Raw genomic sequence first — 26,044 nt, 5'->3', positions numbered from 1 at the left:
GTTTAGTAACGTTTAGATGAGTGGTATGTTACTGAGATGAATGGTGGCATTTCTGAAAGCTGTTATCAGGTTATGAACAGGACGTGCAAATTCTGAAAGAACAAAATCTTGTCATCTGACTTGTAGAATTTATTTTCATGAGCATTATAAAGTAGTAGTAATAATTTATATTCCAAGAAGTATATGGCCCTTAGATGCTGTGTTAGTACATTTTCTCGGGTTTGTTTTTTTCTTGCAAAATAAACCTTTTTTCCAAAACTAAACAACTGTCTGTATTATTTTGCAGGAAAATATTCTCAGTTCTTGATGCGTTCATGAATTTTGTCCTCTTTCTGGGTCATATAGTATCTAGGAATTAACTGGACTTTAAAAGGTCTTCTAGTCCTTGCCTTTATTAAAAATGTATATAACTGAATTAACTGGTTTTTAAAAAAATATTCCCAGGAGAGAAAGTCAACTTTCAAATTTATGTCACTCTGTAGTATAAGTACAGTTCTCCTTGTTTTGGCTACTTTAGATGACTGTAAAAATCAGAAGCGGCCCCAAAAGGGAAAATTAATTATTGTTGAGATGTTTACTATTTATTTTAAAAATTACATTTCTGATTAATGTCAATTCCCCAGAAGACTAATTGATGTTTGATATGGGGTATTAAGTTAAACTATTCCTCTAAACCTGGATCATTTATCTTTTGATAACCAAAGCATGGCATATGTCACATCCACATTAAATAAATTATTTCAGTTAATAAATGGCTATATACAATGTATTTTGAAGTATTTATGATGATTTTAACAGTACACTGTCATAGTAATTAATATGGTAGTATTTATTTTTCAGAGGAAATGCTTGCTACAAAATATGCTCTCTGGTGGTCTCCTAATGGAAAATTTTTGGCATATGCAGAATTTAATGATACAGAGATACCAGTTATTGCCTATTCCTATTATGGCGATGAACAATATCCTAGAACAATAAATATTCCATACCCAAAGGTATGTGGAATACTTTTAGCAGATGCTTCCATTTCCCTGGTGTCAAAATGAGCAACCAATACCATGAATAGAGGTGGGATCAACAAGTTTGGAGAGCTTCTTATCCTTGTGCATTGTAAGGCAAACATTGTACTGTGCTCTATTATTTATGTGGACATCTGTTGCTTTGGACATCTGGTTGGGCTGGATGAAGTAGTCTTTGCAAAATCCATTGCAGAGTCTTTGAAAAACATATGGTCTAGATCATGGAGGAAAAACAAGCTTAACTTAATTTTAATTTTTTTCATATTTCATGCTCCAAATTCGGGTAAAGTTCTGTTTTGCAATTCCCTCTTGAATTCTCATGTAAATTCAAAGTTGAATGAGAAATTAAAATGTTGAATGTGGTGTTCCTGTCGGGTCGAAGTAAGCCTGAGTTATGGTCTTTTCTGGACATACATGGTAGGTTAAGTTTATGAGCCTAGGTCCTTCTTTGAGGGAATTAGACATGGTATAAGCCCTAAGTTTCTCATATAAATATACTAGAATCCTTAGCTTACATACTTCACATGCAGTCCCATGTCTCAAGAGAGCCAACCTGTATGCAAAAGAAGAATGGCCAGGTCACGGTGGAGAAACGTCGTATCCTAATTTAATTTAGACAGGAAATCTGAAAGGGCATCAAATCATAAATTCTCCTCTTGCACAAGGAGTGGAAGTGATTTTAGAATTTAGCTGTTTGTTCTTAAGTCACTATTGTTTTCCCTTGCCAAGGGGAACACTGTCATAGATGGAGCCAATGGGTCCCTATACGTGACAAAGACGGGATGGATATGCACACACACAAGTGGATTCCAAAGCAAGTCAAAGTGGCCATAGCGAGAGAAATAGAAATTCCAGATAATCTAAAATCTATGTTAAAAGTCTTTCGAGAAAAGGCAATGGATAGGAGATAAGTGCTTAGGTAAGAGACCCCTCAGGGGTTGTATATAAAGTCTGAAAGCTGAGATGTTTGGAAGTGAGAGGTATGATACTTGGAACCCAAAAGATGTAAAAGAACTTGGATCTTTAGAAGGTTGTAGGGTGCAGGAAGAGATGAAGAAATCCAGAACTGAGTAGTAACTCACACTGACAGAGAAGTCAGGACCCAAATTCTCATGTTTCTTTGAAGGCTGAAGTTGCTGAAACATCTGACATTGAACTGAGAAGTGAGACAACTTGAAAGAAGCAGAAAGCCCCACCTAAACCTCAGAGTGAAACAGGAAGGTGTGAGGAGAGCCTGGACAATTTCTTAGATAAAGCCAAACAGCATGGAGCCATTTATGGCTATATATCTAAATTTTGCGGATTTAAATTGTTTGACAATTATAAGATTCTCTTTTTCTGTGGTAAAATAACAGAACTCTAAGAAGATGTCTGGGCATGAACTATACTGTCATGTAAATCTAGGGCATATACTAGCACGTAAAGCACAAAGCAAGAACAGCGTAAATCCCATGACACTTTATTTTGAGGTGGAATTTTCCTAATTTGGGAGTATTGATAGCAGTAATAATGTAACCAGCTAGTAGACTGTCCGGTAATTGTCCTAGACCAAATTACAGGGTAAAAGCAAAAGGTATCTTTCATTATCTATTCTTTACCCTCCCTTCCCAAAATCAATCCCCCTCAGCACTCCCCTTGGCACATGAAGAAATATTATTATAATTATCCTAATAACAATAATAATGGGAAATATCTGTCTTAAAAGTCAGAAAAGAGAATATCACTTACGGAACTGCATTTTTATAGCCCAAATATTTTTCCCTATGAATCAAAGCTCCCTCATTGATCACTTAGAATATGTGTTTTCACTCCGGTTGCACAATATTTGTAATTGCACTGCAGTGAAATTCGTGGTCATGTTCTAATTAGAATGTTTTCAACAATAATATACCTAACATTGTTAGCTTATAAAAATATACCTAAATTCCTAAACTGTCTTTAAAATGTTGGTGATAATTAGAATTTTATGAGCTATATCTCCATTTTCTTCACAGGCTGGAGCTAAGAACCCCATTGTTCGGATATTTATTGTTGATGGCACTTATCCTGAGCATGTAGGTCCCAGAGAAGTGCCAGTTCCAACAATGATAGCCTCAAGGTATATTAATCTCCGTTGCTTCCCACTTTCCAAACTGAATTTTAACACTGAAATTTCTTCATCAAGGTTTATATTTCTTTTCTAATGAGTTTATGATGTATATGCTACAGCAAAAATAAATACATACATAAAATTAGCATGCCCAGCTAAATATATAACAAAACTGAAATTCACAAATAAGTTTCTTAAATTGATTTGAAAATATTAGCCCTTTTCACACGTGTAAAGATGACCATGGTGGTCAGTCTAAGTGCTACTTCTGGATGTGTGAGTGTAAGCTAGAGACAAACAGAGAGTTAGTAAAATTCATATATACCCTCACCCTGGCTTCTTTCAAGTCTGACCTACTTTCTCCCAGGGTTTGTAGATCATGCTTATCACACGTGTATGACGAACAGGAGAAGACACGCCAACCCTCTCCAACTATTAGCGTTTTTCACTAGGATGCAGTCTATTTGAAACGGTCTGGTTGTAGAATTATCTGTTTTGGGATTAACTGCAGGCAGACGGGGACAGAAGCATTCTCACTTCCCCAGCATGGTGCCCTATGTACATCTTGTCTGATTAGTCCTGGTCATTCAGGTTGAAGTGGGTAAAGGGGAGGGGTCCCCAAGCCCTGCCTGGTGGTCCTCCTTACCCCTTCCCACACCCTATCAGGCCAAGGCTTGACTCCTCTCCTCCTGCCTCAGGAAGGAAAGTCAGCCGGGGCCAGATGATTGATCACTAATAGGAAAAAAACTTCATCAGAGGCCTCTGCTGGGCTTTGCCAAGATGAATCCACTCTCAGATAATCAAAAATGGCTTTAATTTTTTAAATTATCCATTATTCCCCACCCTAATCTAGTTGATGAAAGCTTGACTGAATACATCCGGTTTTTTATGTGTCATTCCCCTTAGGGTGCAAGCAGAATGATAGGAAGAGCATCATGTAAGGAGTCATGAGGCTTGTTTAAGCATCTGTAAAATACTAATGATACAATAGCAATAGCTAACATTTTTTTTTTTTTAGTACATTTATTTTTATTTTTTTATTTATTTTTGGCAGTGTTGGGTCTTCGTTTCTGTGCGAGGGCTTTCTCCAGTTGTGGCAAGCGGGGGCCACTCTTCATCGCGGTGCGCGGGCCTCTCTCTATCGTGGTCTCTCTTGTTGCGGAGCACAGGCTCCAGACGCGCGCAGGCTCAGTAATTGTGGCTCACGGGTCTAGCTGCTCCGCGGCATGTGGGATCTTCCCAGACCAGGGCTCGAACCCGTGTTCCCTGCATTGGCAGGCAGATTCTCAACCACTGCGCCACCAGGGAAGCCCGCTAACGTTTTTTGAGCACTCACTATGTAGTGAGCATAGTTTGTAAGCGCTTTAAGCGTTCTCAGTAGATCTTTACAGAAAGCTTTAAAATTGGTACTATTATTATTCCCATTTTATATAGAAACAGAGGCATGGATATGTTAAGTAATTAGCCTAAGGTAGTATAAATAGTAGGAGATAAAAGCCAGAATCTGAGCCAGAGACCCCTTCTAGCTCTGTGATTCCTTTTATATTAATGTCCAACATTCTGTGGTTCATTTACATTGTTCTCTTAACTACAAGTTCACCCTCAGAGCCAAGTAACCATTGCTGCCTTTCACTGACATCCACTTTGTGCCAAGCACTGTTTGAGTTACTTTGCATACATCATCTCCATTTTATTAACCCGAATTTCAACCCCTGACCGTGGTCACAGCTAAAACTCAGCTTCCAACACAAGCCTGCCTATCTTTTACCCACGTAGCTCTCTTTCAACCAGTTAAGAAGTGAAAAGTTGAGTTTAGCTATGGGAAAATAACCAGTTTAATGCTTTTTCTCCTCTAGATTGACCAGTAGCTTTGGCCTTCTGTCTTACATTTTTTCCTGAGATATAAAAATCCCAACTGGGAGAAAACTCAAGTGTAAAATAATTCTATTAGATGAATGAACTCTCTTATAGATATTCTTTAAAAGTCAGCAGGTATATTTAAACTTTCTCTGCAGAGAAAGGAATGTTTTGCCTTCCTTATCTATGGAATAAATATTTCAGAGTAATAAAATACATCCTTTAGAAAGCACAAATTAAGAAATTATTTGAATGTGATATTGATTTATGGTTGTGACTGTCTGTTTTGATTTGTTTGCAGTGATTATTATTTCAGTTGGCTTACATGGGTTACTGATGAGCGAATATGTTTGCAGTGGCTGAAAAGAATCCAGAATGTTTCAGTCTTATCTATATGTGATTTCAGGGAAGACTGGAAGACATGGAGCTGTCCAAAGGTAAGTTGTATTAAAACCACAGAGGTGTGTTTCTGAAGATGAAAGTACAAGAGTGGTGACTTATTTATAGCTAACATTTTATATTATAAAGCAGAATTATTGCATTCAACTCCTGATTGCAGAAAAACACTCTATTAAGAGGTTCATTATTTTTATTAAATAAATAAGGTACCTTTTGTTTTCTTGAAAGACTTTAGCATTGAAACTGAATAGAGAAAAAGACTAAATGAAACAACGTAATACTGGGAAAATCAGGTATCTGGTTTTGAATTAGGATGGAAATCCATCCTTTTAAGATTATAAGATTGGCAGTCAAAAAAAGCAAAATAATGAAGTTGAAAAGGTAAGATGGGTCCATTAAGGAAATAGATGTGTTCTATTCAAAAGAATTAGAGAAAAAATGCAAATGGTAACATGTTCTATTCAATGTCAAAACTGAAAAATCAAAACTCCAAAGTAAACAAATATTATCAAAGGAAAGCCAAATACTCCCATTTGAAAATCAAAAGTAGATAACTAAGAATGACATGAAACAGATCAAATTATCTTGCTATCCTGTTATCTTAGAAGAGAGCTCAATACTGTGCTAATTTTAGGGAGAAAAAAAAACTAGGCACAGATTTATTGTTGAGTTTTAATTGTTTTTATTGCTCAAATCCAAACATAATCTGTTGAATTAATGAGTCAGAAAACTACTTCACCAATCGAAAAGCTTCAAAATAAGCCTGTTCATAAGTACTCATATTAGAGACTAAGAAACACAAAATGTTTTCTTTAAATAGGAAATTTTATGGGTACATTTCATGAGACATCTAATTATGAAGAAATGTTTCATTAAACCAAATATAGAATAAACCTATTTTATAAAGGAAGAAAGAAAGCACAAAGCAATCAAAGTAAAACACTAAATTCCATCTAGAAATTAGGACATTATGTTTTGCAAGAAAAAAGTCATATGAATCTGTTTGGAAGTATATCAGGACTATAATAGTCAACATTACTCAGGCTAAAAATATTTTTAAATCACTACTGTGTCTATAAGAAGCTTGACTAATTTTGATGGAATATGCTAGAGCTGATTTTTATCTTATTTATAGTTTGATATACAAAGCAGAAAGATTTTTTGGCTTTAATGCAGTATCATAGGCAAAAAAACAAAAAACAAAACTTGATTGTTCTAGTTAATTAAAAGCCATTGGTCTGATTAGTCAGCTTTCGGTGAATATATCTTTAACGTTTTCATTGAATCTAGATACTAGGAATTATTGCTTTAATTTTACTAGTTTAAAACTATAAGATTGGTCATTTAGATACAATTTTTAGCTCTTAAAACTAGGCATTTAAAACTGTGATTGCTTTGGAATTTGAAATTCTAATTTATCAAATCTGAGACAACTTAATCCAAACTGACAGAACATATAAGATGCTCATTCAATGAGATGTGGAATTCCCTGGAATATAAGCTTTAGTTTTATGGCCAAAATCAGTGATTAAGTTTAGAATACCAGGTTTGAATAACCTTAGAATTTCAAAACAACCTCTGTTTCAAAATAGCCTGGTAAGTTCCTGGAACATATTTTCAGATTTAAGAAAAACAGGGTTGAATTTTCCAGTAATCATACTCATGACCGGGGTGTGTGTGTGTGTGTGTGTATGTTTTGTTTTGAAAACAAATAACATTTAAGGTTAAGTGACTTGGCAACACTTTATTCATGTTGGGAGTCATACCCAAAACAAAGAGGCAAAGGAAACTGGCAATAATTGCTTAATATAACTATATTAATAAGATTTATTAAGAAATTTGTAGTTTGGGGGAGAAACATCATAGTATTCTTTCTTCTCTGAAAAGGGAATTAAAATTAATTTTATCTTAATAGCTAGAAATAATAAATCAAAAAAGTTTTACTTTATTAAGTCTTGTCTTAACTTGTTCTCTCTGAGACACTGGCCTATCCTTGTAAGAGAAAATCCAAACTGTGTTTTTAAAATTTATTATTCCCTTGCTTTTTTTGACAGTACTCTCTCATGGTTCTCTTTCTACTTTACTGACTGTTCTTTTCCTTTCCAGCTCTTCCTCTTCTGACTTCTCTAGAAATCTTATTATTTTCCAAGTTAATGTATTTGCAAGATAGGCTAACTGCTATAACAATAACAACAAAACCCCTCCAAAAATTCAGTGGGTTAATACAATAGAAATTTTTTGCACATTCATGTAACCATCTAATAGTGAGTCCAGGTAAGTGGGGAATGGTGAGGGTATGGGATGGGGTGCCCTGCTTCACAGAGTCATTCAGGAACACAGGTTGATGACATTTCTGCTATCTTCATCTAGTGGCTTCTAAGGGTATTCAAGGTTATTCAAACCTGGTCATCAACATCCCGCGGGGTGGGGGGGGGGCGGGAAAGGGCGGATGGAAAAAGAATGGAGGATCATGTATGAGAGGGTTTTATAGATTAAGTGTAGAAACAGCATGAGTCACTTCTGCTCACATACCCCGGGTTAGAACTTATCACATGACCACATCCAACTGGAAGGCGGCCTGGAAAATGTAGCCTACCTGAAGTCCTAGCAAAAACAGGAAATGGTTGCTAATTATCCTACAGTCTCTGTCACAACTCCCTATTATTCTCCTAGGTGATTTTTATCTAATACTAGAGGTTTTCAATTACCACTTGCCCTACAAATTCATTCTGAGGATTTGAATTTTTATGTATCTCTGGCTACATCTTCTCTGCTCCACCGTCACTACCGCTACCTAGATTTGGGTCTTGAGCATCCTTTTTCCAACATTACAGTAGCCTTCTAATGGCTCTTTGTGCTTCCCTCTATCTTACCCACTTAATCCATTCTCTGTATCATGTTCCCAATTATATTTTTCAAATTGTGATTCTGAAGTCTTTCAAAGGATTTACCTGCAGGAGAAATCCACATTTCCTAGGGTGGAATACAATTTTCTCTACGATCTTGCTGATCCCTCTACATTCTCTCATCTTCTCTTTCCCACAGTCACCCTCCATTCAGCCATACTGAGCCACCTGTGGTTTTCTAAGCTGGCCTTGTCTCTATGCTTTTCATTCTATCTAGAATGTTTTTCCTCTAATTGTCTAGAAAAGTCTATTCATTTTTTTAGGCTTATTAAATATTCGTTCAATGAATGATTGATTGTACTATGCTAAAATATATACCAAAATAAGATTCAGTGCAAATTTTAAGATTTCTAGCTGCTTCATAAGATTGAGAAAAGAAAAAAATTAATCTAAACTCCACTGTGAAATGCCTTTTTACCTACATGACACCAAGTGTTTGGCTTGTGCTAGGCCTCCATAGATATTGTCATAATTCCAGTCACTGCCTTATGGAAAATTTAACCAGAATTATGAATGGTTTGAAATAAGATACAGCCCTTAGATCATCCTTGTGTATGCAATGGTGTTGTTGTATTAGATTTTGAATATAGTCATCTTAAACTCAAGTGTGAAGTTAGTTGACTAGCAATAATATACTCCAACCAGGCAGCTTAACTTGTTCAAATGTCCAGATTATATTTAGGGAAAACTCCTCCTAACGCTATGCTTTATTTGATCTTTTTTTTCTTTTAGACCCAGGAACATATAGAAGAAAGCAGAACTGGATGGGATGGTGGAGTATGATTGCTATCTTTTCCTTATCTTTTAATGAAATTCTCAGCTATCAAAGGAGTATTTGAAATGTATCCAAACTGGCACTACTTGCTTTTATAGAAAAATATCAAGGTAAAAAACACAAAGGTAGTGATCCCTTCAGCAATTTTGTGCCAGATATTTTTTAATGTGTATATATTTAGAATTCTATTCAAATCAACAAATCTAACAAATCATATACCTCATGTTCCAAACTTAACTTTTTCAATCAACTCTCTGGTAACCATAATTAATATTACCTCTTTAAAAATACAATAAAGATCATTTTTCAAAAGAGAACACAATCCCTGATTTGCTTAAAATAATCTGAATAATTATTAGCCATTTGAATCCAAGGAAAATAATTACATTGGGTATCCTTGGTTTAGAGACAACCTACCGCTTATTAAATTTTATCTAAATTAAAATGATTAGATGTATTTCATATATATGCATATTCATTCTAGTTTTTAAGTAAAGTGGTATCCAATAGGAAAGTGTGCGTTTTGTTATGGTTTGTGATCACATATATCTGGACTTTTTTGCATAGTTTTATTCAGTGATTTATAAGGATTTTTTGTGTAGAAATAAATCATGTTTTAGGAAAATATCACTTGTATCTTATATCCTATATGAAGAATACAAAATAGGACAGATAATAAGTGAATGCTGTGTGGATACTCCATTTACCACACACATGTGGTTGAATTCAACTAGCATTTGGGTGGGAAAAAAAGGCTACTTCTTCTGAGATTTGGACACATGCAAAGAAAAAAGAAATTCTTAAGAACTAGTTTAACACATTAACCCAAGACAAGGGACGATAAAGAATTCAGAAGTCAATTCTAAGATGATGTCTTTTAAAACTTTAAATTAAGATGGGATGTGAAGTGAAGTAAATATCTTCAGATAGTAAAAATTCTTTTCTGTATACTTTCCTGGAGTCAGCAATTTTAGCTTACATATATTTACTTTCTGTCTTCAGTTAAAGATACTTCAGTTTTATTCATTAACTAGAGAATAGTTATTACTTTATTAATTGTATAAGTAAATGTACATTGCATTCTAAAATAACAAGGTAACAAGGATAAGTGTGTAATTCAGAAAAAAAGGAAGATCCTATTTTATTTTATTTTTAATATTTATTTATTTATTTGGCTGCACTGGGACTTAGTTGTGGCACACAGGATCTTTTTCACTGCAGTATGCGGGCTCTTAGTTGCAGCATGCAACCTGGGCCCCCTGCACTGAGAGCACAGAGTCTTAACCACTGGACCACCAGGGAAGTCCTGAAAATCCTATTTTAATTCACTCTTCGATGCTGTACTAAATAACACAGGAAAAATGAGAAGTAGTCAGTGAAAGAACAGGATTTTCTAATTTGTTTGGATTCTTGGTCAATCAGAAGCTCACCTTCCAGAAAGATAGTTCCTAGATCAGCATTTGAAAACTTGAAGAAAGGGAAAAAATTAATTTACAAGTTTACTGCCATTATAGAGATTTCCTGTAAAGAATGAGGGAAGAAAGAATACTTGAATATGTCCTTTAGCTGTGTTCTCCATGAAGATAGTATAACTAGAGTTTCCATAAAGTAACATGAATGATGTGATTTTACAAATAGATGAACAATGATACCAACAACCTTATCAAAGACATGATCTAAGAATCCATACACATTTATTCTGAAAATAGTGCCACCATTCAAAGCACACTGAAACATTTTACAATGCATCTTTTGAAATCTCCTATGTATAAGCATCTTGAGGAAAACAATTGTATCTTATCAATTTTTATAGTTTGTATAGCACCAGCCTTGCAATCTCAGCAAACAAGAGCTGGATGAATGGATGAATTAATTAATTAATTGCCTTCTAAAGCTTTAGAATATTGTTTTAAATACCCTCAGTGGAAGCACATATGTGTCCTTTGAGGGAAGATGATGTCTCTACATTAAATCAAAAGTCATGCCAAAATAAACCTAGTGAATAAGTGAAATATGTATCTGCAACATATGATTTTGCACTAGATCATTTTAATACCTGTAGCTTTAGAATTCTATTGGGAAAATTATTTTTCTTGTGTACTAATCTCAATCTCTTCAAATGTATCCAATAGTCAGTAAACTTTCTGAATATCAGAAGAGGAATTGTCAAATTTTTTTTGAAATGGTAGCTTTCAAGAGTAAGTTCACACTTCCCCAAGGCAACTGCTTTCAAGAGGTCAGTCATTAGATTTTACAAGTTCTGACACATCTTTTGAACTCATGACTTTATTTAGTCATAACTCATGTGTGGTAATATGCTGCATAGCTTCCTTTGACCTATAATGAAACCAGTGGTTTAATAAAATTGCCCAGAAATAACCTAGAAATGTTTGTCTTTCAGACATTTGTTCGAATAATATTTATGAGGGTTTTGGATAAAGTGTACAGCCTAGTCATATTAATATAAATTTAAAGAGCAATTTTAGAGGAGTTGTTCCTTTAGTATTTATCAAAGAGATTTAAACTGAAAAAGACCTTTGGAGATCACCTATGAATTAGAAATGTGAGATTAAATGACTTGCTAAAAGTAGTTAACATGTTAGTTTCAGGCACAGAACTAGCAAATAGTTTCTTGAGAACTTTACTTGTCACTTTCCTTTCCTCCTGCATGAGATATTGTGTCTTAATTTGGGGGAAGTACCCTAACTTCTTCTTTGGTATTTGATTAGAAAAATAACAACAACAAATTCACTTTGAATATGTATATATTTTTTAACCCTGTGGAGAACAGACAAAAAGGAAGATTTAATCAAAGAATCTAATATTTAATTGCTAAAATGTGAAGAACAAACACTGAAAACATAATGCTTAGATTGCAAAACCACATTTAAATTATTTTAAAGTAATTAAGCAACACGCCACACTTCCTTTAGGCGGTTGGCAAAATCCTTTGGCTCGGAAAAATGGATGTTCTACTTGATGCTTGAAAGTCCGTGCTTTTGACTGCATGTGGACTCAGTTTAGGCACCAGCCTTAGATAAGTAGTTCCTCAGGTTATTTACCAACTGTGGCAAGAAATTAACTGGTGGTAAATAACCTTACCTTCCAAGAAAAATGTTTTAAGTGACTTTGCACGTAGAGGTGAAGAATTTATCAGCACATCTAAGCATGATAAAGGGACCTGTGAAGAGGCCTTGTTAAAACTGAGGCCCACCTAGTGACATGCGCTTATCTAGGGCCCAGGCGTGACCTGCCTCGAGAGGGACTTAACTCAGGATGCATTACGGACCTTACTCTGGCAAGGTGAAGGCGGAAATATTTCACACTCTCTTTACCTCACCCAAGTTACCTGCTCATCTAAAGCAGCTGTCTTGGATGTCTGCAATAAAAGGGGAGAAGATAACAGTCTTTGCCTAGCAAAAATATTCTTCCTGTTTGCCCAATTCTAATATCTTAAAACATAATACTCTGCCCTCTTATTTTTTATTTTCAATGAAAATGAAGTTTTCAGTTTTAATCTAGAAGTAAATCTTTTTTTTAGAGTTCCCTAACTGCAGATGTAAAGAGAGTATTTTTTTACTAGGGCACCTTATAATATTTTGTGACCCCAGTTCCATTGTAGTGGTTAAGACAATGGAGAGCCAGTTTTTGTCTTTCATCTTAGGGGGGGGAGAGGGAGACACTGTGAAGTGGTTACTAGTAAATAATCATTTGGCTAAGAGGGTAAAGCCTCGTTCTAAAATGAAACAGTGATTTGTCAGACCTATGCTAATGAAATTCCATCGTCAAAATTGCAAATCAGAATTTCCTATTCCAGGGCCTCTTGGCTCTCAATTTCACTGAGTCTCAATACGCAAAATCCTACCAGGGCTGGTCTTATTATTAATGAAACTAATAAAGGAATCACGTAAGGAGACAGCAGTTTCTCATTATTCCATTTTACATTTTGTTAAAAACATCAATTCTATGCCAAATAGATAAGACTTAGGACACTATATTAGTTCCGTAGAGTTGCTGTAACAAATTACCACAAATTTGGCTTAAAACAACAAAAATTCATCATTCTGGAGGCTAGAAGTCCAAAGTCAAGGGGTTAGCAGGGCCATACTTTGAAGTGTCCAGGGAAGAATCCTTCCTCACCTCTTTCAACTTCTGGTGGCCCCTGGCAATCCTTGGACTTCCTTGGCTAGAGCTCCACCAGCTCCAATCCCTGCTTCCGTCTTCGTATGGCCTTCTTCCCTGGGTCACTTTGAGTCCACATCTCTTCTTATGAGGACACCAGTCATTGGATATAGGGCCCACTCTAATCCACTATGATTGCATCTCAGTTCTTACCTTGATTACATCTGCAAAGACCCTATTTTCAAATAGGGTCATTGTCTTAGTCCATTTGAGCTGTTATAACAACGTACCGTAGACTGAGTGGCTTATAAGCAACAGAAAATTATTTCTCACATTTCTGGAGGCTGGAAGTCTGAGATGAGTACGCCAGCAGGGTCAGGTTCTGGTGAGAGCTCTCTTCTGGGTTGCAAACCGTCAACTTCTTGTTGTATCCTCAATGGCGGAGAGCAGAGCGGAGGCAGCACTCTCTCTGGTGATTCTTGTAAGGGTACTAATCCCATTCGTGAGGGTTCTACCTTATGACTTCATCTAATCCTAATTACCTCCCAAAGGCCCCACCTCCTAATACCAAATACCATCCTACTGGGGGGTTGGGTTTCAACACATGAATTTTGGGGGCACACAAACATTCAGTCCACAACAGTTATCTTCTGAGGTTGGGTTGAAAAGAATTTAGGGGAACACTATTAAGACCCCACCGACACCACATCAAATAAGTTGCATTTTACTATCATGAAATTCTAATCATGACTTTTATCAAAAAGCATCAAGTATCAAATCACAGGTAGGACCATCATTAAAGAGGCCTACAGCTACTTCCTTTGCTTTCTTTTTGCTCAAAAGTGGGTCCCAGCAAGATGGTATCAGCAAAATAGGTGTTTGTAGCTAAAAGATACCAGTAGTCTTTTGGTTGTTGTTGCTTGGGCAGTTTTAAAGAATCTGAAAGTCTTGGTTTGCTGTCATGTGGAAGCACTCCAGCTAAGAGAGCTGGTTTGGGATAACTTGTAGGAATATCTACTCTGCTCTGCTCTGCTCTGCTCTGCGTGATGTGGAATAGCTCTTTCCTCATGGGACACTTTCATCACATTACCATCCTTCCCCAACCCAATGACCGGGAAAAAAAGGAAACCAACAGATGTAAAATGAGTCTCTTTTTTTAAGGGAGAAATTACTAGCTAAAATTTTGTGTGAGGACATTTGCAGGACTTTAGTTATCTGTACCTTTCAGGATGCTGAGGTGTGGCTTGCTCTGTTCAGGTCACACTAGACCTGTGGCAGGGACTCCTTAGGTCCTCCGAAATTCCCAGCAGGCGGAGAGCATGGGCCCTGGGAAGAGGTCAGAGATGAGCAATGAGGTCTGCTCTGCTCCCTGAGTTCAAGGAGTAATCCTCCTGTTGGCTTGTCGTGCGTTACATTTTTCTCTCAAGTCCAGAAGTCTCTTCTTGCCATTAAAAACTGTGGCTAGCAGGTCATGATATTTTAATCTTTAAGATGTCTTTATTGTAGCATTAGCATTAGGTGCTTGACATCAGACAAATCAAGAGTTAAAAGAGCTTCAGAAGAGTCACTTTGGTCAAAACCCACATTTTGAAGATTGACTTGGTTAAACATCAACATTCATTAGTGATTCGTTTAACTCTATTTCAAATCACATAATCTCAGAACATAGAAATTGAATCAAACTAAACAGTATAAGCCCACGGGTATGTAGTAGCAATTAAGTAGTAGTTGGAATATGTAAGTGCTTGTTAGAAGCACCAGAAAAGCTGTCCATCTGAAAGAATGGAATTTCAGGTGTGAGTGACGGAAGGAGAGGAGGCAAGGCATTGTGGTCCTGATAATTATAACCACACATGGCTTTAAAGAATCTATAGTTTGCTTTGAATTCTGAACATAACCTCTGTTCATTTCTTTCAGTTCTTTGTTTCAACACCAGCTTTCAGCTATGATGCCATTTCATACTACAAAATATTTAGCGACAAGAATGGCTACAAACATATTCACTATATCAAAGACACTGTGGTATGTTCCTTCCAAGATTTATCTCCTCAAAGATCATTCACTTGAGGTTGCTCAAATAACGCTCAGCTTCACACAACATAATGTTTGTCTTTTTATAGGAAAATGCTATTCAAATTACAAGTGGCAAGTGGGAGGCCATAAATATATTCAGAGTAACACAGGATTCACTGTAAGTATTGCATGAAGCTTGATGCACCATTCAGGTTTTAATTGGCACTGATGGACATACAAAGGATACGGCACCACTTCTTTCAGTTAAGAGCATTTTTGTTACTTATTCTATAGTTTAGTTCAGACAGTTGTGGTTTCATTAAGATTGCACATTCTTTAATAACTAGTCAACATGATTTCCCTTTGGAAAGAAGGTTTAGTAGGTGGTTATTTCTCTTCTGGTACTTGGTATATAATTACATTAAAAATATAAAAATTTTAAAATAGTAACTGGTTCTAAAGATAGATTTCCCCCCAGCACTTGAAGCAATAAGCAAGATTCAGAAGTCCATGATGACAGCCCCTTGATATAGAAATGTTCTTGTAGTGATTCACTGTTATATAAGTTTAAGATTATTATCTATAACAGCTATTATTTATTGAGTGATTGTTGTGTACAATGTACTGTAAAGTAGAAATGATGATCCCAGTTTTACAGATGAGAAAATTGATACTTGGAAATTTAATTAACTTGGCCAAGGCTACATAGTGGCAGAACTAGGATTTAAACCTAAAACACATTAAATCTAAGGTTCTTATTATTAACCTCAACATGGGGCTTCTTCCTTCCAGGTCTTTCCTTTTCAGTCCATCCTGCGTACTGTCTAAATAAATCTTCTTAAAATCAGCATTTATGATCAAACATCTCTAATCAAGAATGTGCAGTTCCTTTCCCTTATTTTTAATAAAGTCTAAATCCAGGGCACTCTCTTGTAACCTGGGTGCCATTAGCTGGAATTCTAAGAGCAAAAGAGGAGGATCATTAGTCCAGCCTCACTGGATAAAAATTCTTTAGAAACCTATTGCTAATCCATGGAATTCTTTGAACTGTCGGCAAAGGAGTTTGGACTTTACATGGGGGAGCCATTAAAACCGCCCGTGTAAGAGGAGTGACAAGATAAAAACAAATGGGACAGTTCAGAAATAATATGTTTAGGAGGTAGGGGAAAACTGAAAGCAGGAAGACCCAGGTATGGTCATAATCTAGGCCTGAGGTGACAGAGGACTGAACTAGAAAAGTGGCCATGAAACGTGGACTCCAAGGGAAAACTATGCCTCCTTTTTTTGCATCTTTGGAACTTGGCATATAGTGCCTGGCACACTACTGTCAAATGAATGAAAGGAAGAGTAGACAGACAGTGAAGAGAGAGGCTGAACAGCACTGGTGGGTCAGTGGCTGTGAGGGAAAAGGAAAAGGAAAAAGGGAAAGTAGACTCTGTTCTAAGTGTTAGAGATAAAGACAACTGTGGAAACTTTGACATGACAAGAAAACTGCAGGAGGCTGTTTAGAAAAGCTACTGAATAGTTTATTCACAGATAGTTTGAGGTGATGTGGGAAAGGCAAGTATAAGTGTTGTTTGGAGTCCTGTGAAGTCAGTAAAGACATTTAGAAGGATGCTGGTTTAAAAGGTAAAATTAATACTAGGAGTGGGGTGTATTCTGTTGTTTTTTCCTTTTACTGGGAATTACAAGGCTATTATTTCAGTGAGGATATACAAGTACCTGGGTTAATAAAAAGTTCTGAGAATTAAAAATTAGTAACCAAACCTAGGTTATTCCAAACTTTTAACACTCTAATAATAGAGCTCGTCCTAAAAATAAAAATAAAAAATTAAAAGTCAGTTACTTTGTGATATTCAGATGAACTCATAGAGGAGTGAAAATCATGCCACTAAATTGGATTTCCCACCTTGTGGCTATAGTAAAACAGTTTAAAACTGGGACTCAGATACTTAAGTAACAAGTGTGTTCTCTTGTGACTTGTTCTGCTTCTGGGTAAATTCACATGGCCCTTTGTGTGGTATCCCTCAGTGGACGAGTTTCCTGATTTATAGAAAAGTTATCTACTGTCAGTGCTTCTGTAAACTAAGTTCTAAAGATGTTCGGAATCATAGACAAAATTAAATAGTATAACATACAAAATCAGTAAACTGTTAATTATGGAAATGAAAGGGCTGATATTAATCAAACATCCTAGTTTATTTTGTGTGACTCATAACTAATACATCAGAGTATAATATACATACAAGAAAAAAGAGTACTCAACATAATTTAATATTTCTCCTATAATTTATAATTTATAAACATATTTATAAGTATATTTTATGTAGCTATAAATATATTTATATATGAATTATAATTTATAAAGTCAGAGTAAGAACACAAAATACAGAGGTATGAACAGCAGGGATTTGTGTACATAAGTGCCAATTAATTGTTTCATAAATGAACATTGGACTATATTGTTTACTATATTAGTACTAGCATTAACAATTCTATCACCATTTAGTCATCAATACTTATTTAATAACTTCTGAATATATTTTCAGGTTTTATTCTAGCAATGAATTTGAAGGCTACCCTGGAAGACGAAATATCTATAGGTAATTTATATCAATTTATTCTAGTATTTTTATATATTGAAATTTAAATAAAAATCTGTCAGAGTCCTCAGAATGTATAGAATATTTTAAAAAGCTGAAATGTAATAAAATTAATTTGTGAACTAAAATAAAATATTCAGACTGTTGTACGCCACATCAGTATAAAAATATACACCCCCCAACATATTAGCTGACTCAAAATGTTTGTTTTCAAAAAGAAAAATCAAGAAATTTTAATGCTGATATAAACATGGTACTAAACATTTCAACTAAATTTACAGGTAATTGAGGAAATTCATTTTCCTACTGTGTACCAGGCATTGTATTTATTCCCATAATGTGTGCTTTCTTTTAATGTGACTCGCTTTGTCATAAGCCTATTATGATTAGAAATAATTCACCTCTGTCCCTAAATTAGTGTTTAAGTTAGTCCACTGGCCCCCTTGGTGACTGGAATGGTGCCCTTTAAAGCCCCTTCTGGTTGTGGAAACAAAAACAATAGCTACCATGGGCTGGTGGTCTGCGATAGGCACATTTTTATCTGCTTTACATATGTAATTTCATTTAATCCCCACAACAACTCTATGACGTTGGTGATATTGTTGGAGCCAGGATTTATACCTGGGCATGCTGACCTTGACCCCTTACTGTTAACTGCCTACCTAATGTTTTCCAAGATCACACCAAAATATGAACATGAATACTACTAACTGTAGCTGAGAAAATAAGAAATTTTTCCCTCTGCTGCATTCCTCTGTTCCCTCCTGGATCATGGCTTCTCATCTATTGAGAAGACTCCCTCTCTGATGATAGCAATGGCTCTGGCCACCCTCTAACATGCCCAAGGCAAGGTCAGGGGCAGCAGCGGAAGGAACACTGCAGTGGCCACAGGTAACCTTACTACCACAGCAGGACTCCAACTGTGCCTCCATCCTGGCATAATTCCACCTGGTCATCCCCAGATGAGACTCTGAGTGTTTGGGGTAAAGTCTGGGAGGCAGTTTGTTAAAGCCAGTCACCCAGAGAGTGGGCCCAAACTTGGTAAGTACAGGTTGGCTTGTGTAGGAATGTGTGGAGGGAACATTTCCAGGAAGAGCTTCCATGAGCCCAAATTTCCTGCCAAATAAAATGAAAGCCACAGGAGCTACATAGAACCATGTTTCTTATTTGCAATTGGCTAATTACTAATTTCCCCTTCTAGATATATAAGGACAGGGACCCCTTTTTTTGGTGATACTGTCAGATCTTCATTGTATCTTTTGCCGTGGGAACACAGGAAGAAAGACGGGACGTGGAAGAACTATGCATTCTCAACCACTTTGTAAAGTGTAAGAAAGTGATGGTTAGGAGAATTGACTACTTGGCTCCCATTCGAGGTGTTAGATATTTCTCCCACCGCAGGAAAACCACAGAGGGCTTCTCTCTCAAAGTCTGTGCCTATTCAGGCAAAGATGGACTGAAAATCAGACAGATCAAAATCCTGTGATTCCCCCTTTACTTTAAACGATATTGGCAACAGAAAAATAGAGTGAGTTTGATGTCAATATGTAAATTAGTCATTTTACATGGAGTAGTACATTTTGATAAATACAATCTCAAAATTTCAGCTTAGTTTTATTTTCATTTTCCTCTAGAATTAGCATTGGAAGCTATCCTCCAAGCAAGAAGTGCATTACTTGCCATCTAAGGAGAAAAAGGTGCCAATATTACACAGCAAGTTTCAGCGACTATGCCAAGTACTATGTACTCGTCTGCTACGGTAGGTAATGGACTTAACGCATTCTCTACCCTCCTCTGCCACTTTCTTTGTCCTCGTCATCACTATCTGATCAAACCTTAGCTACAGGTTACTGAGCACCTATTATATGTGAGGAACTTATCTAGGTTATCTTATCTAATGCTTATGGGGAAAAATGTAAGGAGGATAGGAAGGAATTATTATCTCCATTTTTTGCAGTTGAGGAAACAGACCTTTTGTTAAAGGTCCACACTGCTGGTAAGCATGAGAGCCAGATGGGAGCAAGAGTCCCTTGGCTGTAAATCCCAACCTCTTACCCACCAAGTGCCACAGCACCATGATGTTGTATTGCCAAAACAATATCATAAAAAGAAATGTCCTCTGATAAAATGGTTGCTGGACTTCAGCCCCATTTACCTGCAGAAATGTCAGTCTCCTATAGCCAGGGAAAGAAACCTGAGCTCTTTGCCTTGGAGGCCAGCAATTCTTTGACCTATAGCTTCAATGCGGATGGAAAATGAGCTTTTGTCACCTAGTATCTTCTTTCTAAATTTGGGAAACATGATAAGTAATTCATTCAAGTATAAAATAAACAAGTAATAAAATATACTAGACATTTCCTGGATGTTTAGGCTATATGTCCATTTAGCAAACAATTTCTATCCAGATAATTTCATTTTATGTGTAACCTTTCATCTATATCTTGGACACGTAGTAAAGTTGGGTTAGGCAATCAGTAGATCAATGAGATACATTAGGACCTTGGTAGTCATCATGGGGATTAGGAAAACTGATCTGTAAAATATCTACCCCTCCATCCTCTGTCCCGACACTGCCCCCCATTCCCATTAATCCCTGAGTTTCCATGGGAGTTGAGGGGGGACAGAAAACAAAGGGGGTTATTACAAAACATATGCCACTCTCCTGTTTCTGGCATCAACTCCACATATTCCGGTGGGCAGCTCAGAGAATAAATAGAATCTTTGACTGATTGAGATCCCTGCTCAGTTGTAGAGGACCCTGAGGTCTCCTTTACTTCCCAGATGGAAGACCACCCTGACATGCCACTTCCTCAGTCCAATCACCTGGGCCCAAAACCTCAGCCCCAGCCGTGGAAATGAGTAAGCATTTTAATCCAAATGCTCCCTTCAAGATGGCACAAGATGTCAGTTTAATACAACATTTTCACAAAAGGTTTGGTCAGTGGCATCTCTGAAAAGTCAAAAGATTGTTGTTCATGACCATATGTGCTGATTGTGGTTATGGCATTTCAAGGTATACATTAAATGTCCCTCTCAAGTTATATGCAACATTTTTCATCCCAAGCTATGTGTTTATGCAGCATATATTGAAAGCTTACATGCCAGGCACATAGTATCATTGAACTAACTGTCCTGAGTCATCTGGTTGTCTATTTTCTCTCTGAAGGTAGAATCTGCTTTCCTTTCATCTTTATATTCATAAGTCCAAAAAGAATGATTAGTGCATTATAGACATTGAAGGTTTGCAGAATGAACATAGGTTCTAGGGAAGATCAAAACATTGCTGCCTTTTGCAAAGTGTACCCAAAACCTCATTTTTATGCTGATATATTTACTGATAAAGACATCAGTGACCCTACACATAGAAACATGCATTTATATTTATATGCATTCTGCATTTGTGCAGTGCTTTAATGCTTTTTGAAAGCACTATACCACTTTTTATATCACTTTGTTTTCCTGAGATCTACTTGAGCCTAAGTGCCCCCTGAAGAGTAAGGAATCAAAGACTAAGCTCTCATCAAAAGTTGGTGAAAGACTCCTTTCTAGAACTTGAATCGCCTGACTTTTCCACACTCACTCTTCCTCGGCAGTATGGTAATTTCCCATTTAGCAAAAAATATACTGTGTGGGAAGCATCACATCGTCTGGTGTTTTTGAAGCTCCAGTAAAATGAGTCACTGCACCATCATAGGAAAAACCTTGAAATCTTTCCCTTTAGGACTAAGAGTAAAGCTTCATTATGTAACTTCAAACTCTCCAAAAGGGATGGTGAGTAAATCCCAGATAATAGGATTTTGAAATAGGTAAAATCATACTGATGATGCTGATGGAACAAAAGCAATGCAAAGGATGCTTATGCCACTTGGATCATACCCTCAGACCACTTGTGTCAAGGGCAGTTAGTCATTAGTTTGCCTCATAGTTTGGGCAAAAGAGATGTATATGCCAGTTGTCTCTATTGGAACTGCACACCCATGAAAATTGCATAAGGTCAATGTTGATTGACTAAAGTCTAGAAATTCAGATTCATGTCTCATTGCCTTACATTCTAACAAAAAATATAATGTGTATTTGTCCCTTTTAATAACGTTGAAGAAAAGCTAACCAAAATGAAAACCTCTGAAATTAAATTCTGTAAAATTATGAGACTCCACACCGTAAAGAACTGCTGGTTTTTGAGGGAGCCTAATAAACAATATCGCTTCTCCTCGCTCTCAGGTTAGACTGAGGAGTCAGGCAGGAAATCAATATTAGCTTTATTACCTGTAAAGGTTAATTGGAAAATGTGGCTAAGGTGTGAAGCTTCCTAATACTGCGCCCCAGAATTACAATTACTCACACAAATATGGGTACAACTAGATAGCCACTGGCTTCGCCCATGGGGCCGGCCACTGTCACACTTATAGCACTGGAACAGATCAAAACAGTCCTGTTCTCTGCAGGCTGAAAGATGCCAGGAACAAGGTAGAAGAAGGAGCTACTCATACTCTGGTTTTCTCAGGACTTACCACATAGGTCATTCCCCCTCTCCTTGCTTGGGACCAAGGATGCTCTAATGGCACTCCCGCCACAGAGGAGGAAGCATCAGGAGTGCAAATGAACATCTCCCAACCTCCATGGTTGTTGCTTTTAACTCCTTGGCTGCCTGAGCAAATTTACCCTTCAAAAATGTATTTCCAGGTATTATTTATTCTATAGTTCCAGTAAGTGATCATGTTTAATATTTGTAGGTTTTGTTAAAAGGGCCAATTTCTGCACAGAGAACCTGACTTCCATGTTGGAATATATGGTGGACAGTGATTTGCCACCCGGACGTCCCATCTTCAGGTCTGAATCACTCATTTCTCCAGCTGCTGAGAGGGCTGCTGGCTGACACCTCACAGCTGGCCCCCCACTCCCACCCCCGAGATTGCTCTCATCCCAGGCCACAGCCAATTACCACTTCATTCTGGGGTCTAAAAGCCAGCTCAGTTGGCCCCATTCAAGACAGCTCTGCAGGCCATACATCTCCAGAGCTCCCAGTGGGGTTGGCTGAGGTCAACACCGCACCCCAGGTAAACTTTTGGTGCACAAAACTCCTTCTGGGTCTGTTTCGTGGGGAATATGGCCCGTCACAGCATATTTGAACAGGAAATATTTTCTATATAAATGTATTTCTGCATATAGTAATTAAATGAAAGAAAAAAAGATGCTGGGTTCTACCTACCAAAATAAACTGAACATCAAACCAAGAAGCCAGATTGAAAATACATTCTAGGTACTGGAGAAGGTTATTTGATAATAAAAACACAGCTAAAACTGGCCCATACAGCATATCTTCCTAGAAGGCCATTTATCACTGCAGCTTCTGGGACCCATTTGTGTAATTAGATCTTAATTATTTAGGATCACTCTTGGAAAAGTGCACAGGCAACTCTTCTCTTATGTCTGTCCTTTGATTGGGCTCTGGTCTCATGTGTTCTTTCAATGTAACTTAAAAGGTGATGTTTACTTCTCTATGGGAGAAAAAAAAAATAGTTGCAGAATTAAAAGAGGTAATTGAGCTTGACAGTAATCACAAATACTACCAGAAGTTCTTGTTGAAAACTAAATGTTATTTTAAAACTAACCCATGTTTTTGTTTTCATCCTATGCACAGGCCCAGGCCTCCCAATTTCCACCCTTCATGACGGCCACACTGATCAAGGTACTCTCTCTCCCACGCTGTTTTCTTGTCTTAAGAAATCCTGGACTCTTATGACACTAGAGGAAGCAAGACAGTTTCCCCACGCCAACAAGGGGAACAGTGATGGATTCTCTTATTGTATAGCTTATGATTATATAGATCAGCCTATTCTTTGAGTCAAACCTGATCATATGAAATTTAATAATTATTTGCAGTAAGAACCTGGCATAATGCAAATATATAAGAGGGATTAATCCTGTCTTCCCCAATCACCCTTATCAAAAACACAGAAGCTTAGAATTGGAAGGAAACTTAAGATTTTTAGTACAATCTCCCTCCCAAATAAGAAGACCTGGTTTTTTGGTAACATCCCAAACTGGAGAAGAGTTCCAGATATAACTCCAGTTCGAAGCAGAGGGTGACTATCACGCTAGCTTTTTTGTTTTAACAGCTACATCACACTGTTGCCACGTATGAGAGCCCTGAAATTTGGAGGCTCTTTCCATTTTCAATTTCTATCAAGACAGAGCTCCTCCATCCCGCATTTGTGATATTGGTTCAAAATAGTTCACAGCTCAAAGATGACCGTTTTTGCTCTCAGCGGAGATATCAAAGTGTATAACTGCTCTGAGACTCTTCCTGCGGTTCTCTGTTATCTTTTGATTTACTATTAAACATTATAGGGTTGAAGTTGATGGAGTCGAGGGACTTCAGCACTCTGCTTTGGAATTAGTTTGGCTGCCAGCTCAATGGCCTAAGTATAGGTGAAAATAAGGCAATGAGGAAAAACAGAGTAGATTCAGGAGCTCAGGACAGGACAGGCATTGTAATAATGACACTGTGAATTTAGTTTCAGTTTGAAGTTTGGGGGTTTTTTTACCTTGTGTCTAATAATGAAATACTTTTAAGAATAATAGATTGTATTTCTCATTTCAACCTGCAGTGAGAGAAATTTTAAAGCAAGAATAGTTTGGAATTTGTAAGTTTTGGTTTTAATGGAAGTCACCATAAATGTATAATTCTCATTTTATCATGACCGCAAAATAAAGGTCAGCTTCCTTTTTTTAATGAGTTTCTACTTTCTTACTATCCTTCTCATATTCCTGCCAGATACAAATTTCTGTACTGCTTACAAAGCCTTGTTACTTCACCCAATACTTACAAAATAGGGACAGTGTTCATGTCAGTCTCATATATGTCATGTATTTATACGTTTTCTAACTCTCAAAACATAATGCAAATTCTTTTACAGCACAGTTCTGCAAACTTGCCTCATGATGAAATTCTCCAGAGAGGTTTATTATAAATACAGATTCTCAGGCCGCCCCCAGAAATTCCAGTTCAGTAGGTCTTATATTGGGCTAGGGAATCTGTGTTTTTAATAAATTCCCAAATAAGTTTTGGAGTTGCTTTTTAGAGCAGATGTTATTTCTTCTATTTAGTTCTAGTTTTCTCAGCCATTTTCCATTGCATTTGGTGCCCCAAATTTTCATTCAATAGATATTTATTAAGCACTATTACATTAAAACAGACTCTGTACTAGATACTAGATCCTTAAAATGAACAGATACTGGGTTAGAAATGGTCCCTATCCTCAAGGAGGTTATAGATCAGTGGGAAATGCAAACGTGTGAATGGGCAGTTACAACACAGTGGGGTAAGGTATTAAGATAGGGGAAATAGAGATAGCATAAAAACGTATAAGCAGGGCACCTCATCTGGGGTAGGGGGCTTAGGAAATGTTTCCTAATGATAGCTACATCGACTTTAAGACTCATAAATATAAAGGAGGGATTGATGCTGTTTGGATGTCTAGCTTGCTCAAGTGGGTTGGTATTGATGCTTTTTACTGAAAGATGGGATTCACAGTGGAGAGAACATTTTGGAGAGATGATGAATTTTGTTTCCAATGTTGAGTTTGAGGTACTGATGGCATATAACTAAGAAGAGCTGTCCTGGAGTGACATAGTTTTGGATCTGGATGTTGGAGGATTGGTTTGAACTGAAGGTAATGATCATGAAGTCATTCATTTATGGAATGAATGGTTACTAAGGTTACTAAGTCCATGGACATGGATGATGCAGCAGAGTGGGGAAAATGAGGGTGGGCAAGGGTAGTGGAAAGTGAGCCTAGAGTAAAACTGTGCAGAAAACCAACACGAGAAATGGAAAGCGAAAAATGAACCTGTAAAGGAGATCCAGGGGGAACAGGAAGGAGGACAACCTTGAGAGTATGGCGTCACGAAAGGGAGGGGAAGAGAGGATCTCAAGAAAAAGAGAGTGCTTATCTGTGTCAGGTGCTTCAGAGAGTGAAGCAAGACCTGCTCTAAATCAATGAGCTTAGCGAAATAAGGATGAGCATTAGCTTGGTCAGAGAAGTTTCCTTGGAGCAGTGGAGGTAGAGGCCAGACTGAAGCAAATTTAGGTCTACATAGGAGGTAAATAACTAAAAAGAGACTATTTTCAGTAGGTCTGACTGATGAGCAAAGAGGTGGAATAATGACTGGAAGAGATTGATAGAGGTTTAAGTTAGTTTTTGAAAGCTCACAAACATTTGAGCATGGTTGAATGCTGATGGAAGAAATTTGGAGAA

General features: G+C 37.0%; 1 protein-coding gene across 5 annotated transcripts in view; it reads left to right on the top strand.

Annotated features, from left to right (window-relative positions):
* Positions 1-26,044, top strand: part of FAP (fibroblast activation protein alpha) — a 78,444-nt gene that overhangs the window by 31,935 nt on the left and 20,465 nt on the right. For all 5 annotated transcript variants that reach the window (XR_014264628.1, XR_014264629.1, XM_082464990.1 and 2 more), the window contains 9 exons: positions 841-995; positions 3,014-3,117; positions 5,267-5,402; positions 9,003-9,047; positions 15,085-15,189; positions 15,288-15,358; positions 17,730-17,783; positions 19,418-19,542; positions 23,425-23,472. Coding sequence is in view for 3 of the 5 variants with exons in the window: in XM_082464990.1 (XP_082321116.1) it covers positions 841-995; positions 3,014-3,117; positions 5,267-5,402; positions 9,003-9,047; positions 15,085-15,189; positions 15,288-15,358; positions 17,730-17,783; positions 19,418-19,542; positions 23,425-23,472 (843 nt within the window). In the remaining 2 variants the exon portion in view is untranslated. The remainder of the gene's footprint in view (positions 1-840; positions 996-3,013; positions 3,118-5,266; positions 5,403-9,002; positions 9,048-15,084; positions 15,190-15,287; positions 15,359-17,729; positions 17,784-19,417; positions 19,543-23,424; positions 23,473-26,044) is intronic.

This window comes from Balaenoptera physalus (assembly GCF_965194825.1).
Source record: "Balaenoptera physalus genome assembly, chromosome: 6".
NCBI lineage: Eukaryota > Metazoa > Chordata > Mammalia > Artiodactyla > Balaenopteridae > Balaenoptera > Balaenoptera physalus.
The sequence above is the reverse complement of the archived record's forward strand: the minus strand, read 5'-3'. Positions and strand labels throughout refer to the sequence as shown.